At 40.4% G+C, this 16,934-nt stretch overlaps 1 protein-coding gene across 8 annotated transcripts in view; it reads right to left on the bottom strand.

The window, feature by feature from the left end:
- Positions 1 to 16,934, bottom strand: part of GAB1 (GRB2 associated binding protein 1) — a 101,426-nt gene that overhangs the window by 27,020 nt on the left and 57,472 nt on the right. For 6 of the 8 annotated variants that reach the window (XM_064651553.1, XM_064651556.1, XM_064651551.1 and 3 more), the window contains exons 2-4: positions 15,470 to 15,764; positions 3,827 to 4,040; positions 528 to 608 (exon numbers count right to left, since the gene is read on the bottom strand). In XM_064651553.1, the coding sequence (XP_064507623.1) occupies positions 528 to 608; positions 3,827 to 4,040; positions 15,470 to 15,764 (590 nt within the window). The remainder of the gene's footprint in view (positions 1 to 527; positions 609 to 3,826; positions 4,041 to 15,469; positions 15,765 to 16,934) is intronic. The other 2 variants (XM_064651554.1, XM_064651557.1) reach the window with 1 other exon arrangement.

The raw sequence follows: 16,934 nt of genomic DNA on the forward strand, positions 1-16,934 counted from the left end.
TACAGCCTGCTGGACTACAAAGACTAGGCATTAAGGTGCACAGAGAAGAGGTGCAAGGGGAATCCAGTGAAAAGCATCCACGTCCTAAAAACTACATGTTGACAGAGACCCAGCAAAAAATGTTTAAGAAGTGTTTTAGTCTGAGGGGCAATCATCCCATTTTTGAAAATGCTGTATTCGGGCTGGCTTGACCACTCATCCTTTCCAGCTGATTCTTTTCCCATCTGCAGGAATCAATATGACTGATTAAACAGAATATTAGGAACGATATGGCAGCAAAACTGCTCTTGTGTGCAAGTAATCTGGGACAAATGAGCAAGCACAGAAAAGAAATGTGGTAGATATATAAATAATTAATAACCCAGCTTTCTTTCCAGAAAATTCAAGCCAAAGTTACAAGGTTCTTCTGTTAAAACTCACAGAACACCATGCAAGACGCATCTCAAGCAAACAATATTTTCAGGCAAGTTAATGGCTCTGTCATTAATTTCTCACACGTGTGCCAAGAATGGCTACTGTTCACTCACTGCAGTGGAATCTTTTTACTTTCAAAGTCTTCTAACAGCAGGTATTCCTGCCCTTCTTCTGAGAGAAAGGGTGACCCTTGGCTGGTTCATAAACATAGGAGAGACGAGGAAGACAGCGTTTAGTATTTCAGTATACCCCTCGAATGAGCCAGAACAATAAGCGGGTTGGAAACAGTCTTTGGCTGCATTTTCCTCTCTAGGATCCAAATGCAAACCTTAAAATCTCACTAAATGTTACAGTCAAACAATACTCTTTCTCAAGTCAAGAGTGATCAGAGCATAAAACTATTTTAGACGAAATACAGCGTGATTGTTACAGCTGCAACTGCTGCATCCAAGATGTTCTCACAACAGTATGTGGTGCACTGTATGACATTGTAATGAAGCATTTCGAAACTATTTACTAGTTCTGAAACACCACAATTCTCAAAAAATTCCAAAGAGGCAGCTTGGATACTTCCTCTATATTTCAGTTCCCCATCTTGCCCAGAAAAGAACCTCAAAGCCTTGAAATAAAATTCAGTGGTTCCCAGATTACCTATAAAGTAAAATGCAGAATTAGAATAGAAAACATTCCCTCTGCATATTGGCAACTTTTAAGTCTAAAGGGAAAACATCATAAAAATAAAACCATTTAATTAACAGTACCTGCCTGTTTAATTACAGCTATTAAGCTTTGCACTTTGCACTAAGTCTGTATGAAATACACAGATATATTGCTTCAAGCCTGGAAATTATTAGGAAAATGATGAAGCCATTTAATTTTTTTCTTCGCTTTTAAGGATGTGGACTGGGGTAGTGCACAGAGTGCACTCTTACTGATCACCTTAGTAACATGCTACACAGATACACAAAGCTCTAATTCCATAGGAAAAGGTCTATATGCTCTAGATTCTGGCCCAAATCCAGCAGAATACCTACTGTACCAGACAGAAAACATAAAGAATCCTTTTAGGTGGAACTGAAAGTCCAGCACAACTATTATTCTGCATTTTCATTATTACAGCCTTTTTAATGAAAGGACACAGCTATTTAGCGAATTTAGTTACGTATAATACACTAAGCCCATATAATATCCAAGTGATCACAATGCCAATGTTTCACTGTCTTCAAATGTTCCTACAAAACCATCATTCATTTAAACAATCTCTACACTCCCAAAGATTTTGATCAGTTCTTTCTCAGTTCACTGGGCATTTTATCTCCATTGGACCTTCTGCCCGCCCCAGTACCTTCTCCCCTGTGTCATCAGTGTCTTCCTTGAGAAATTTTGTAAGCTGTTCATGGACTCTCTACTTGCCACAGTTTGTGTCCCCTTCTACTGTCTCCTCAGCCTCTACTTAACGCATTTATCACATAACTCTGGAAATCAGGTCAGAAAGTGAATTACACACCTCAACCTTCATAATTCCTAAAAACACGCTTCATGTGGTGGTGTTAAACTTCTCCTCTGTGCCCATCCCTCACAGAAGCAAACAGGCACTCAGACACATTTCTGATGGGCCGGGGTGCTGAAATGAAAGTCAAGATTCCTCTGCCAAGTTGTTCTGGAATGAATACCAAACTCTTAAAAGCTTTTGGCAGGAACAGTGACATACTTCTTGGGCACTATCAGCTTCTAAACATCACTAAACACTGAAACCTTTAATGGTGAGAAAGCAGATACTGGGTTTCCCCTTCTCCTGCAGGAGTTTTTAGGGCACATCATGATGCCTGTAACCTGCACATTCCATACTCTGGGGGAACGGTAGGCTCATTCCCTGATTTTATAGGGAAGACTGTGAAGGGTGGATACTTTTCTACCATGTAATTATCAGTAAATGGAGCAGGAAACTCCTCAGGCACAACAGAGCAAGATAAAAATGCCAAGGGAGCACAGAGCACATGGCAGAGGGAAAACTGGCAGAGAATCAAGGTGTTGTTGAAGAAGGCACTGCCACTAAAAGGTATGGCCCTAAGGAAATATGTGAAATACTCTTGAAAACACTTTCAAAGGAAGCTTTCCTCAGCTTCCATGTACTTGTCTGCAATCACAAAAATAGTATGACATTTTGTTTATTTTTCTGGAAATACCCCAGCAAATTTTATTTGAAATTACTGCAGAGGAGAAGTTTGCCAGAGGGATTTATAGGGCTCTCCGGCAGAATACTCAAGGTTAGAAGGTACCTTTGGAGATTATCTGCTCCAGCTCTTCCAATACCTCTAAGCAAAACCCTTCAAAATCAGATGAGGCTCCTCAGGAGCTTGTCCAGTCAAGTTCATTTGTGGTTCTTTTGTTTGTTTTTTTGTTGTTGTTGGTTGGTTGGTTTTTGGTTTTTTGAAATTTTTTTAAAGAGAACACAGATTCCACTATGTCCCTGGGCAGCTACTCCAGGAATGGCCACCATGATCCATTCTGGCAAAACATAGCAATACTTCCCAGGTAGTTACCATGAATATCATAGTCTTCTATGTAGGAGGTGCTGTGCATTTATTTAAGTTAGAAGTAGCAGTTGGAGAAATAAATAGACATTCAATTCAGTGGAAGTTCTAAATGCTTTCCCTAAAATTTCTAATTGCACACTCCTCTGGAGAACTGACTGCGTGGGTAGTCTTTATTCAGCAGAAAATAAAGGTTATTTGAGCTTGCTTTTAAATATCTGTTATTTGGAAAAAGTTAAAATTTAGGACATGGAAATAGTGTGGTTTCAGCCCCCTGCATTCTTAATTGTCACAAAATAATTGCCTTTTACTCTGTCTTGAGAGTCTGTACCATGCTAGCAATAATAAACAAACACCACTCGAAGATTGCTGCACTCAGTGAGGGGGTAATCTGGCAGGTGATAACAAACATCAGCATGTTTTCTAAATCCCTTCCATGAAAGCTTTAACTGGCAAAACTGGGGCACCAAATACCAGAAGGGAAAAAGGCTAAATTCCTCCAGGTTTTTCTAGTTCTAAACTGGATTAAGCACACCAGATTGTGGCTAAAGAAAGAGTACTTCTCTGCTCTGTGCCATGCACCACTCCAAGCTACAATGAGATGCTTGGATCACTGCATTATTCCTATACTTCATTCAAGCAATTGCTGCCCACACTTCTGAAGAATACAATATAGGTCTAGCACTGATCAAACAATTTATTATTACTGCAAAAAGTTCAAGCACAGAAAGTAAAAAAGGAGAAGTTACAGGCAGCTTCCTTGGGTAGATTATGTGCATCTGAATGTTCAGTGTTTTGGCAATAAAAAAGTTTTTTTAACACAAACGCTGTTGGCCTGTAATACAAACAAATGTCATTAAGAAACAAAAGTCACTTACCTCATGGGTTCAGGTTTTTTACTTTGACAGTTTATTAGCAGTAAGTAGTCTTGAGGATCTTCTTGACCAGAGGAAGACTCCAGTGGGGGGATGTTAATAAGCCGGTAAGGAGAAGGTAGGGAAGATTCTGCTTGCATGGAAGGTGGTGAAGTGTTGATGGGCAAGGGTAACTCAGCAGACGGTTGTAAAGAACTGACTGGTGGCTTCACAGCATCTGCAAACACAGGAGCAAAGCATTCCTTATGCAATGAAGAAATAGCCTTTCAATACTACAAAAAGAAAATTATTAACAGAGGATGAGAGAATTCTCGGGCTTTAGTTCGAATCTGTCAAAATCAGTGGACATGAGAACATCTGGATATTAAGACTCGTTTCAAAGTATTTAAATTTATATATAAATCATTCGATTTTCCAACTGCAATCAACTTCTTAAGTATGCCTTGGAAACAGAGGTTATGCCTTATTTAGTGACTGACTTAACCTGCTTTCTGGTCACAGAAAGAACAAAGGTGCTGACAGCTGCACTGGTACATCTAAAAACACAAATCTGTTGTTTTAATCAAGAGCAGACAAAGGCTCATATGTTATTATAAGTTATATGGCAACCTGAGTTAGCACTTGCAAGTATTCCTTCCTTTTTTTGACCAAGGTCACTTCAACATTTGAGATTAGTCACCAGCTGAGAACTGCCCACTCTAAATATCTGAAAAGCAACAGGAAAAATGCAGCTTTTCCAATGGAAGATTCCTTAGAACTATAAAAATAAGGCAGAGGTACAATAGGTACTATGTTCCACCAAGCCAAACTTTTTATTATAGTGCAATAAATGAAGCAGTTGTGGTTGGATTGGGGGATTTTTCCTTGCTTTGTTTTGGCTTGGTTTGGGTTTCTCTTGCAGGGGGAAAGGAGGTGTTGGATTGTGGGTTTTTTTGAATAACCTTATCTTTATAATTCTTATGCACTTCCTATTCATGTATCTTCTAAAGTAACTTCTTTTTTTTAACTTCTTTTTTTTCTTCCAAGTATATGTATCCTGACTATTTAATTATCTGGGAGACTAGAAAATATTGACAGTCCGACATTAAACAATCATTTAACTTTTTCATTGTTTTAATGACACATTGACTAAGAACAACATAATTAAGCAAATTATTCCTCAATTATCAAGGCTCCCCTGTACTTGCAACTCATTGTACATTCCAACTTGCACATCCCAAGAATGGATGCTTTTTATTAGGATTGTTTAAATGAACATATTATTATCCAATGCAGACTGCTCCTGCTCCTGTTAGGCTTACAGGCCAGGTATGCACTACAAAGTAACTTCAGCACTATTCTGGGAAGAACCAGATGAGCAGCCCAGAAAATAGCCCTCCTGCTTCCAGTTCTGTGTACACTAGGTACAAGTGATTTAGACGTGGAAATAGAAATAACAGCACTTGCTTTGAACTCCCATGGCACTTAGAGAGGCTCAGAAATTAAATCCCACCACACCCATGTGGGTGGAAGAAGTCTAGGTGTATGAAAATTCCTCAACTCAACCTACCTGAAAAGGTAGGATAACCTAAAAAAAAAAAAGTTTTTATTAAAGGTTATGCCTGACCTATTCATCAAGCTAGTTAGCAGGAGAAAAGCAGAACCAGACTGCATCTAGGGACTTGAACAATTTTCTATTATTTAGGAAATTCAAGAGCTCGAAAGAGCCTATTTGAGGCACCTACTGATATTTCTTGACTCTCCTAATGCTGGGGTTCAATAGCAGGAACAGAGAGGTGCCTGAATGGACATACCAGGCGTGTACATCTTGCTCCTGGAAAAGAGACAGTGGAGAGAACGGACAACTATCTCTGTCCTGTCCCCTCCAGAACTGAGGAATGCATGAGTAAGAGTGGAGAGGAAAGGTTTCCTGCCACATACAGTCTCATTCTTTGACCACACTTACAGACAAGATCCTCAAGAGCTTTGGTGTTCCATGGTCCCCACCCCTGCTCCTTGTCCCCGACTACACACGGCTTTCACGTCATTAAATCTGCTTGATGCCAAGTTCACACAAGGGGGAAAAAAAGACATCAAACAGGATGTCCATGGGGCTTCCAGGGAAGATGGGTGTGTCAATCAGACCTCATGTAGACAGGAGAGCCTAGCAGGTATATAGCAAAATGCATGCCTACGTGACGCTGATGCAATTAAACAGGCCACGCACTGGCATTCCCAGGAAGAGCAGCAAGACTCAAGGGTAACTTTCCAGGGAAAAATAACACCAAGACTTTTTAAAGAGGACCAATGTATTCACTAAGGTTGGAGAAAGAAAAAGTTACTTTGAGAAAAAAGTGTGTGTGAGAGAGAAAGAAAAAGAAGTTACAGGCTGGCTATAAGCTGTGATTGGTGAAATGAGGCAAGGTGGTGCCGGCCATTATGCTAAACATCCTGGCACAGATCTGTGTTCTCTGAAGCCCACGATGCCATCTCTGATGGTGGCCTGATGCAGACATCAAGCCTGATGTACTGCCCCCAGCTTCTGGGGCACCCCAATGAAGAAAGAGGTTGCATCCACAGCCAATGCTGACCAGCCCCTGACACACTGTTTTCTGAATTTCTCCTGCTTCTTTTAAATGCTTTTTTATTTTTGGCCTCTACTACCCTTCTGTGGCAGTGAGGTCTACACATTATTACTTGTGTTATGAAAACCACTTTATTTTAAACCTGCTGCCTGATAGCTTTACTTGATATCCTTCAGCTCCCATCTTCAGAGAAACAGTGAACAATTGCCTCCTGTTCACAATCCCCATTCCCAACTTTACACAACTTTGTCACAGTTTTACTCAGTTGGTGCTGCTTAATTTTTCCTGGCACGGAAGCCATTTCGTTGCAGATCTGGTTTCCCTTCACCCTCACCTTTCCTAGCTCTGCTATTTTTTTTTCTCCTGAGAAAGAAAACTAATTCTTGCATAAAAAGCACAGGAAAAGGTCTGAGACACTCTCACTGATTTACAAAGACATAACAATAATTCATTCTATTCCTATCCCAACCTTTGCCTTTCGATTGTTACTGAATATTAAAGGTGATGCTGTCCACCTGTCTAGAAGGTTTATGGTCTGTTCTCTGAGCAAGGATTTCGAGCCCATTAATGGTAATGGATCGTTAGGGACATTTTCCTTCTGATGAGCTGCCTCATTTATTTTGACACAGATACCACTTGATAAAATCCCTGATCCTCCTACGGATGTGTTGTGGGGTTTGTGTGTGGTTTGGTTGATTTCTTTTTTTTCCCAGTGGATAAAGCACTAAACTATTAAAATACCAACTTTCTGATCTGAAATTCATCCTCATACAGGCATTTTGTATGTATTAAACAGTGTGGGTTAATGACCGATTTAAAGAGCAAGTGAATTTAGTCTAAAGCACTTCATGCTGGGCTACTTCAGATTTGCTTTATGCATTGATGGGATTTCAAATTTGACTACAAAGAAAACAGGCATGTTAAAGCTTTCATCACTGAGCAAATGAATGCTGTTTGCCTATCTGTACCCTCTCAAATGTTCTCTTCAGCCATGTAGTTCTGAAGCTGATATGAAGGAAAGTTTCTCTCCCAGCAGCCTATTATGATTTCAAAGAGTACAATCATCAACTTGCTCCACTTTGGACTAGCAGATTTTTAGGGAAGGGGTCATCTGCACACCAAAGAGCATTGTAAGTCATTTGGTTTGTTCCCAGAGCTCAGACACTCGGACTGCTTTGAAATAACTGGGAGCTGGAAAAACAGCCAGAATATTTAACATGCAAATGAGTCTAAGAAGAATCCTATTTTGTTTTTATAATTCCTACATTCAGTGCAGCTAGAACAAGCAGCTTTCTCAAAACAAGGCAAGAGTTTTATCTGTTCTCAGCTGGTTTGTTAAGAGCAGTTACAGACATCATCTTTGCTAGAATTTATACTTTTTCCCTCAAAACCATTTTTGCATTTCATAAAATTAATGAGGTAAAAAGAGCATTTTCTGAACAAGAATAATAAAACGCTTCCCTTTCTTCCTTCTTACCTATATAAAGCTTCTTTATTCCACAAATTCCTATATCTGTGCTTTGTGGACAACCTAGAAGATTTGAGTGTGGGAGCTGCCATTTAGGATTAGGTTTGTGTTTTGGTTTGGGGTTTTTTTTAAAATGAAAGCAAAATTTAAATTGTTTTCTAAACTATGATATATAGTCTCTTAATATTCTAATTATGTAAATACTTGGAATGTTCTCATAGGGAACAAAACAGAGAGGCCTCATTACAGCAAGCATTTCTTTAAATGTCAAAACTGCAATCCAAGTAAGAAAATGCATTCTTTCCAGCTTGTAGGTAGAAACATGAAAATAGAAGTGGGATTTTCCCATTGGAACAGTGAATCAGCAACAGATATGCAGTGGCATGATTCCTCTATTCTTCTGAGATGCTTAATTCAATCCATTTGCTATGATGCAGATGTTATTAAAATAATTAATGGCCAACAAAATGTCAAAGTAATAACTTTGAGCAAAAATTTACAGATACAACAGTAGAAGCCTTAATAAAAACACAAAAACTTTGTAGCTTCACTTTAAACCTTAAAAGAACTTTTTGTTGTTTTCTTGGTTTTTTTTTTGTTGGGGAGTGTGTATTTCTTTTTTGTTTGTTTGTTTTAAATTAGGTCTGTCCAGTCCTTATCTCTGCTGCTTAACCTGATACATCCTGAAATACACTGCTGGAGCTTCCTCTAGTGTCAGCCTCTCCGTGGTCTCAAGTGAAAGATCCTGGAATCAAAGGGCCACATGTCTGATGTGCCTGCCCAGAGCACAAGCACATATACACTGAGGGGCACAGACAGACAGACACTTGCTCTGCTCACACACTGACTCAGTAGGTGAGAGCCAGATCCAGCCCAGAGGGTGCACACACACAAGAGCCTGGGTTTGGTTTTCGGCATAAGTGATCAGCTTGCAACCCCTATGAAATCTATGCAGTAAACCTGAATTCTGAACCTTCCTGCAGTACTCAGAGAAGATCTTTTTAAATACTTTAATTAAGAGTTCCTGTGCATTTCATAAGTTTGTTTCCTTAGTTTAACGTAATCTCACAGTATCTCTCTTTTTCTGAAGACAAACATGGTACCCTAAAGAACACTAATGAGCAGTTGCTCATTGTACATTATGCTTTGGACAACTGTGCCTCCTGCATCTGAACCAGAAACATGACTAGGTTCCTATCACATGCTAAAGTTTTCAGCTTTCAGAGCTAACAGCTAAAATTTAGTACTTACTATCTGCAGTTCGTATGTAATTTTAAGCTACACTTCTGGTTACCCATTTAAGATTTGAAAATACTAGAAGCATTTCCACTCAGAAGTTATTCCCCTTCTCCACCTGCAATTTTCTTTTGAAGACTGTTCATTCAAAAAGAGACTAAAGAAAGAAACATCTGTAGCCTGTTCTCTCCATCCTCAGATGGCGCACAGGCTGGGTGACACAGGAAAAATAATCAAGAAGTCCTGTTATAGACTAACTTCTGTAGGTGCTTGTGAAGAGAAACAGTGCAGCCCACCACATTAAAACGCTTGGGATTTTTTTTTTTTTCTCTAACAAGGCCCAGAGCTCTCCTCAGCAGAGCCGTGGTTCTCTGACCACCAGGTGAGTTTTCCCAGCTGGGGCTCCAGCACGGTGCCTGGGACCGTGGGCAACCCTGTGCCTGCCTCTCAGCACCTCACAGCTTGAGAGCCAGCAACCTGCAGAACAGTTTTCCACCCCACCACCCTGCAATCCCCTTCTCCCAGGGCCTCGTCAGGTGATGTTAGCAGCACAAAAGGTGTCCAGCAGGAACCAGAGAAAATGAAGTTAATTACCTAGATTCAGTTTATTTTTCCTCGAGGAAGAGCATGTGAACTTCTGTTACATGCAGCTGGCAGCTTAAGATAATAACCCCAAATGCTCAAGATTAAGACTCTGATTGTTCTCCTGATAGTAAATTATCTTTTAAATAGATGTGTTTTTTCCTCACATCTTGTAAGGGAAGACCTACAGTTGCAGATTTTGTGCTCTATTCACCATCATCTCACTTAACCACCTATTCTTTTACCACATTATCTGAAGCTGAAGACACATTAGTCCTCTCTGCTGTCTTCTCTTTCTCCTTTGGATAACAGGCAATGATCATCTCAGCTTTGCCTCCCTTTACTCAGCTCTTGAGCCACCAGCTTTCACCTCTATCAAAAATTTGGTTATTCCTATGCGATTTTGCCACATAACTCTAGCATCATCACAGTCTATCCTCACCTTCTTCTCCGCAACTCCATCCTTAAAAAAAAATAAATCATGTTTATGTGTGTCAGCAGCCATTATCCCTGAAACTTTATTCAAAGCAAACAACCAAAAAAGCCTCCAGAAAAGAGATGCCCTTGTGCAACTATTCCCTCTAAACCTACTGCCTCACTTTTAAGAGAACAGACCCACAGTCCTTCTCAGGAGGGTCTCTCTCCTAATGCTTAACTCAGTCCTTTTATGCTATTCTTTACTGCACTCCGGGTCACCAGTCACTCATCCTTCTGGCATGTCACCTTTGAGCCAACATTCTTTCTAGTAAATAATGACTAAGAGGTACAAAAACTTGTCATTAGGTACATCACCCGCATGGTGTAAACTTGTTGCAATTTTTTTTTAAGCTTATTGCTCTGTTATTGCACTTCTCTTTTTGCCCCTCCAGAGCCTCCCCCTTCCTTCATCTAAAAGTGAGCCTTTAGTCCTCGCTTTTGCTATTTGTCCTTACTTTTGAGTCCTTCCATGACCAAGGTCTCTATTCTTCTCCCCATGTTATGGGGATGGCAATTTTGATTTGCCAAGTGTTCCAACCTCCAACATCCACTTGTCAAAGCTGTCAAAGAATAACATTTTTTATTTCTTACAGGCAAACCCTTCATGCAGGAATGGCATCCAAAACACCTCCAATGTCCACTATTTACCAAAGACCTCCTGAAAACCTCTTCTGAAAAAAGCTCAGAGCTCAACCAGAGTCCAACACCTGAGGCACTGACACTGTCACAGTGGTCAAAGGCACCTTGTTTGCTTTCACTTCTTCCCCTGCCCCTGCTCCTGTGCTGATGTCTCTTACTGCAGACAGTAAGCTCTTAGTGGCAGAGCCTGTTGTCTGTTCCATGTGTGTGTCACAGGCAGCACAGGGATATCCTGATGGGAGATGGAGATCATGGACACAGCACAGCAGTGGTGATGCCTGACCACGCAGCACTGGAGACCACAAAGGAGCCAGGATGGCAAGGTGAAGTTATGTTCATCCTGTCACTGATACTGCAACCCAGCTGTGATCAACCTGCAGTGCATGGATCATCAGAACACGACGAAAAAAAAGCACGGTTCCCCAAAAATAATTGTCCCAAAGGCAGAAGGCATGAGAGGCACACACCAGAGAGCAGCTGCCTGAACAGAAACACTGCAGACTTTGAAAGTGCCCTGTGTGAAAAAAGCTGCAGCTCCTTCAAAGTACGGGCCTTCTGATGACAAACTTTCTTTACCACATGTAATTATTTGTGTAAATGTAATAGTAGATTTCAATGTCTTGTTCTTCCCTTTTCTTTTTTTTTTTTTTTCTTCTGCTTTGCCTTGTTATTTCTTCTGGTTTACTTTGCTATTGCTATCTTTATTCAAATGAATACATGCAAGTAACATGTTTGCATATAGTAAGATTATTTCCTCCTTCCCCAGCTCTGCCAAGCACGCAATTCACTAAATTACAGAAACATGGAGCTGGATCACGTATAGAACATTCATCACAGATGTCTACTGAATTCCAGGGAAGGGCTTTCACAGTCTGTGCTTAGATATCCTTAGAAGGGTTTTCTTTATTGTTACATCACTCACTGAGAGAAAAACAAGTAAGTTCTCTCTTCAGATAACAACTAATCCAAGTCCTGCTTATCACAGCCTTTTTTTCAAAGTCAGTTCTTCCCTCAGTATTTTCTTCCCGGGGGAAAGAAAAAAAAAATCCTTCAACCTTTCTTCTCATCAATCACTTTAAAAAAAATCCATTTCCTGTATTTCTACCTTTCTTTAAACATTTCTCCCCATCCTTCTGAAAGTTCAGGCCACAGTATTTCAGCAGACATCTCCACAGCACCAGGCAGAGAACAGACATTTCCTAGGTCTATTTACTCTCTCCACCCCAGAATGTCTCCTACTGGAGTTCAAAGCACACAAAACACAGGTGACACATTTTTGCTCATAGTTCCATTTTAACTTCTAGATGACTTATTATATTATGACCTTACAGACAAAATATGAATGTTAAAAGTGCAATATGAAACTCTGAGGTAAACCTAAACCCCACGTTCACGTGTAGCTTCCCCCACCTCTGCACATGCATTTTAAAAAGAAAGATTCTACGGAAACAAAATTTACATTTGAAAACAAATGAAAAAGAAGTATTAGCTGAAGAAAACATAACAAGTACCCAGATATTAATTTTTGAAAGTGAATTATTTACCTTATTTAAAGGAAAAAAAAAAATCCTTCGTGCTTCTGTCTTGCTGTAAGTTTAAAATACCTAAACCACTGTGAACCCTTTCTTAAAAGAAACTCCCTGTAAAAAGCCATATATTGCATATATTGTAATTGCAATGAAATCATTACAGATTACACAATACTATGATGCAATCAGAAATCTGGAGACTCAATAGCTGGCAATAATGACTGAAGAACATAAAGTTATCTATGTCCAAATACAAATGTAACATTGCAGATCTCCACAATGAAGAGATTGCACAGGCATAGACCAATTTTGAGTCGGAAAGTCACAGCAAAGCATTAGGTAAAAATGAGTACTCAAAATAATTTCTGAAAAAATAAACACAAACTTAGCATCATAGGAATCTCTGAGTCTTCACTAAGTATGAAAAGAACAGCTTACAGCTACTCTGAAGTGATCTTTATTTTTTTGGTCTGTCTACAGTTATGACAACTCTTTGTCCGTAATTCCTCCCAACACCAAAAATAACAAGTCCATATTTGTTTTCTAATAGCACTAGCCACCACAACTTGTAACCTCTTCCTTTGTAAATCCAAGGAGACAATGGGCCTGGGCTTCCACACAAACACCAGTAGGAGCAATAGGACAGTGGTGCCCCTAGTCCTTCATGGAACAAAGGATGCCAACGACAGTCCTCTCATAACACAGCCCTTAACCTGTCTGGCAAGAGACATTTTGTCCAGCCTCAAAGAAAACTATCCTCTGCTTCCACAGGCTAAAGGGGAAATCAGTTATGCCCCATACACTCAGTTTCTTTAGTTCAAGACTAAAATCATAGAATCATAGAATGTTAAGGGCTTGGAATGGACATTAAAGATCACCTAGTCCCACCTCTGCCATGGGCAGGGATACATCCCACTAGACCAGATTGCTCAAGGCCTTATCCAATCTGGCTTTGAACACTGCCAGGACTGGAGGAACTGCAACCTCCCTGGGGCAACACTGTTCCAGTGTCTCACTACCCTCACAGTAAAGAATTTCTTCCATATATCTAACCTAAAATTCCCCTCTTTCAATTTGTAACAATTACTCCTTGTCCCATCACTACAGTGCCTAACGAAGAGTCCCTCTCCAGCTTCCCTGTAATCCCCCTTCAGACACTGAAAGGTTTCTGTGATGTCTCCATGCAACCTTCTCTTCTCCAGGCTGAACAGCCCCAACTTTCTCAGCCTGTCTTTGTAGGGGAGGTGCTCCAGTCCTCCTATCAACCCTATGGTCCTCCTCAGGGGCCATATGTTGGGGACACCAGAACTGTATGCATACTCCAGGTGGGGTCTCACAAGAGCATATTAATAGTGCTTTTTTACTGCCTGAACTTCACCTATTCTTGAACTTCTCAAAATAAACTGGAGGTTAACACAGATTTTATAAAGTACATTTATGATTTGTTCTTCCACTAGTAGGAAGATTCATCTTGGAAAAATAAGAACTTGGCAATAAACACTCAGCAACTGATTTTCCCATTTTCCTTTTTTAAATGCTTCCTCAATTCACTGCAAGACATTACTAAACCCATAAAACAGACAGTACTGTCAACTGTCAGTTGTGTGAAGTAAAGGTGTTGGAATAATCCAGGCAAAGCTAAAATGCCCAAGATGAAACATGCAATGAAAGTACAACGGGGAAAATTTATCAATACAACCGACTGGAGCAAAAACCAGTTTTGGTCCAAATGGCCTGTGATGCTATAGTTAGATCTCTTCACATCCATAGTGTGTTTCACCTTCAGTTCACCAACAGATGATGTAACCATCAACAGAAAATTAAGGATGAGCAATAAGCCAGCCTTCAGAGGAAAGGCCTCATGGTTTTTAGGGGACTTTACCTCTCCCTCCCACACAACAGACACAAGCTCCTTTGTGCTCTGCCAAAGAGCTGCCAGTTAAACACGTCTCCTCCTTAATTCCCAGATTCCTAGTTTGTCCCCAGAACCTTTGACTTCTGTGCACTCCTGCCCACAGCTGCACTGGTGCACTCGTGTGTTATCCACTGAAAGGCAAACCACCTGCCCACCCCTCTCCCGTAGGCAAGGGATGCCTGGCAGACTGAACACTGAATCACCCGGCAATCGCTCTTAGAAACGTGCTGTGGGTGGTCTCGGGTATGTTCAGGATGCCATGAAAATATGCTGGAACTGTCAAAACAAGCACCCTTCACTGAATTTGCTGTTTGAGTGGTAATTCACAGATCAGGTTTTCGTGACAAAGTTTTAGTTCAAAACTGCAGCAACGAGAAAGAAAAGGGCCCCTCTTCAGAGCACGGTATTTTCCAGTCACTTTTCAAGATCTGGCTAGAGCAGAAGTGATGCAAGCCCTTTTTCCCTTCACCTCCCTCAATCCACAATCCTGCAAAAAGCAGGGATTTAATTCTAGCCCCTTCAGTCAGGCATGCCTTATTCATAACCCTCTTACCACGTATTTAATCTTTTCTTGGGACTGTGCACAGAGCAACAGCAAGTCATGCAACCCACTAATCTCCACAAGGAATGCAGGAATAATAAGTAAATAAATAAGAATGGATTCGGGACAAGCAATGGCCACAAGGTATTTGTAAGGAATTAAACACACCATCCTGTTTCCTACAAGCTGCCTTCACAAAATGTCTATTTTGGTAGGATTAGAGCTGGATAGTGCAAAACTACAAGTTATTTTTTGTTTGTTTTAGCTGGTGGGGGGTGGATTTTTTTCCCCCAAGTTGCAAAGCAGACGGAGAAATGGTAATATTAGAAACCTGACATTTTGCACTCATTCCTGCTTGCATAACCATATGTTTTTATACCAAATGGGATTCCTTTGATGATTATGATGATCTACTGCTGCACATGATTTTACTTAAAGATTTTTCCTGTGTTCTCAAGACCTAATGCCATGCAAAACAGAAGAGCTTCATCCAAGTTCTATGGCACACTCAATTTGTAACAAGTTCTTCACATCTCCCTCTGTTCTGCTTGCTTTTTTCGAAGAGTAACCAGGAAGTTTCATAGCCAATGGATACGAGTTTTAAAACATATGCCAGCTAAAGATAGCCATCTGATCTTTGAAACATTCTTTGCATGTAGGCACTGCAGATTCTCAGAAAAAGCAACAGAACTTACCCTCATCTGTAGGGTTGAACCCACAGATATCACAGATACATCGGACCCACTTATTCATCTCCTCCTCGCTGTCTGCTACCAAATAGAAAACTCGGTCTATAGTGTTGATATCAAAAATATAGCTGTTTTCAAACTCTTTTTTGTTGAACGTTAATCCAGCATCCACTTGTTGACACAAATTTAAGTCAATAATACGGATAGGCTTCTTGGCATGGTCATTTTTGTAGTATTCCAACACATCCGGATCCCCCGTTAAACGGCCACTCCGAAGAACAAACCATCTTCTCTTCCATGCCTGAAAATTGGAGAGAGAAAAAAGGGAGAAAAATTAGAAGAAATCAGACTTTAAGACCGTTTTGTGTATGGTTTCAACCTGGGTTGAACCAAGTGCTAATAAATAGTCCAATTGTTATTTTAAGAGATTACACACCAGATACCTACATTTAATACAATCTACTTAGGTATTGTTACAGCAGTGGACTTGAGGATTAGTGAATTTGTATTTTGAAGTTTATTTCTTAGCTCTGCTTATAACAAGTGGATATATAAACTAAATCACTGTTTACAAAATGAGAAAGAATGAATCCAGTAAAGAAAAAAAAGGGGGAAGGGGACCAGGAGCGGGGTGGGGGGGGAAACTCCACACAAAAGCCTTTGAAGGAAGCTCTCATAAGCATGGGGAAGACAAAATAAAATACGTTTTTCAGTGCTGCATAGCATTTTGTTTCCAATATCTGTTGCTTCAGGCTGATGCATTTTAACTGAATTTTTCACTGATACTCAACAATAGTTGACCTGTATTTAAAGAACAGACAATGCTCACATTGTACACTCGCCTTGATGCCAGGGGACCTCTGCACTCAGAACCTCATAATATTTCTACAGTAGTACTTCTCACAGAAAAAGAGCTATATTATTCTTTTTGAAACCATTAGAGAGACGAGGATGGAGAGAATGACCAAATGTTATAATTTTACCACATAAAGCCAGTCTTTGGGGAAGGTACATCCACAGAAGAAATATATTTGATAGTCTGATGCTGTGCCTAACACACCAGCCCTCCTGATGCTGCAGAGACAAAGAAGCTGGTCTGAGAGAAAAGCACAACTAAATTGCCTCATCTTCTAACTGATCCTCAGCTGTCTTTCATTCCCATGGGCCTCCATCACCTGTTATAATTCTGATCAAAGGCATTAACTTAAACTAAGAAAACAAGGTTTGCATACAGCTGTCCTGTTGCTTCCAACAGCAACTTTATTGCCCCAGTTGTTCCTCAGCTCTACCAGCAATACAACATTCTGTGCTGCAAGCTTCTTTATATGCCCCAAGTCCAGGATAACGAGCACAGCAGAAGAAACCAGACGTACTGCCACTGCCCACTGGAAGAGCTGCACTGCCTTCAGAGTCAGAAATCTGAAAGCAGAGCCCAGGCACAGTGGGGAGCCATCACTGTGTCATCCATTTG

The sequence above is a fragment of the Pseudopipra pipra genome, chromosome 4 (genome assembly GCF_036250125.1).
Source record: "Pseudopipra pipra isolate bDixPip1 chromosome 4, bDixPip1.hap1, whole genome shotgun sequence".
NCBI lineage: Eukaryota > Metazoa > Chordata > Aves > Passeriformes > Pipridae > Pseudopipra > Pseudopipra pipra.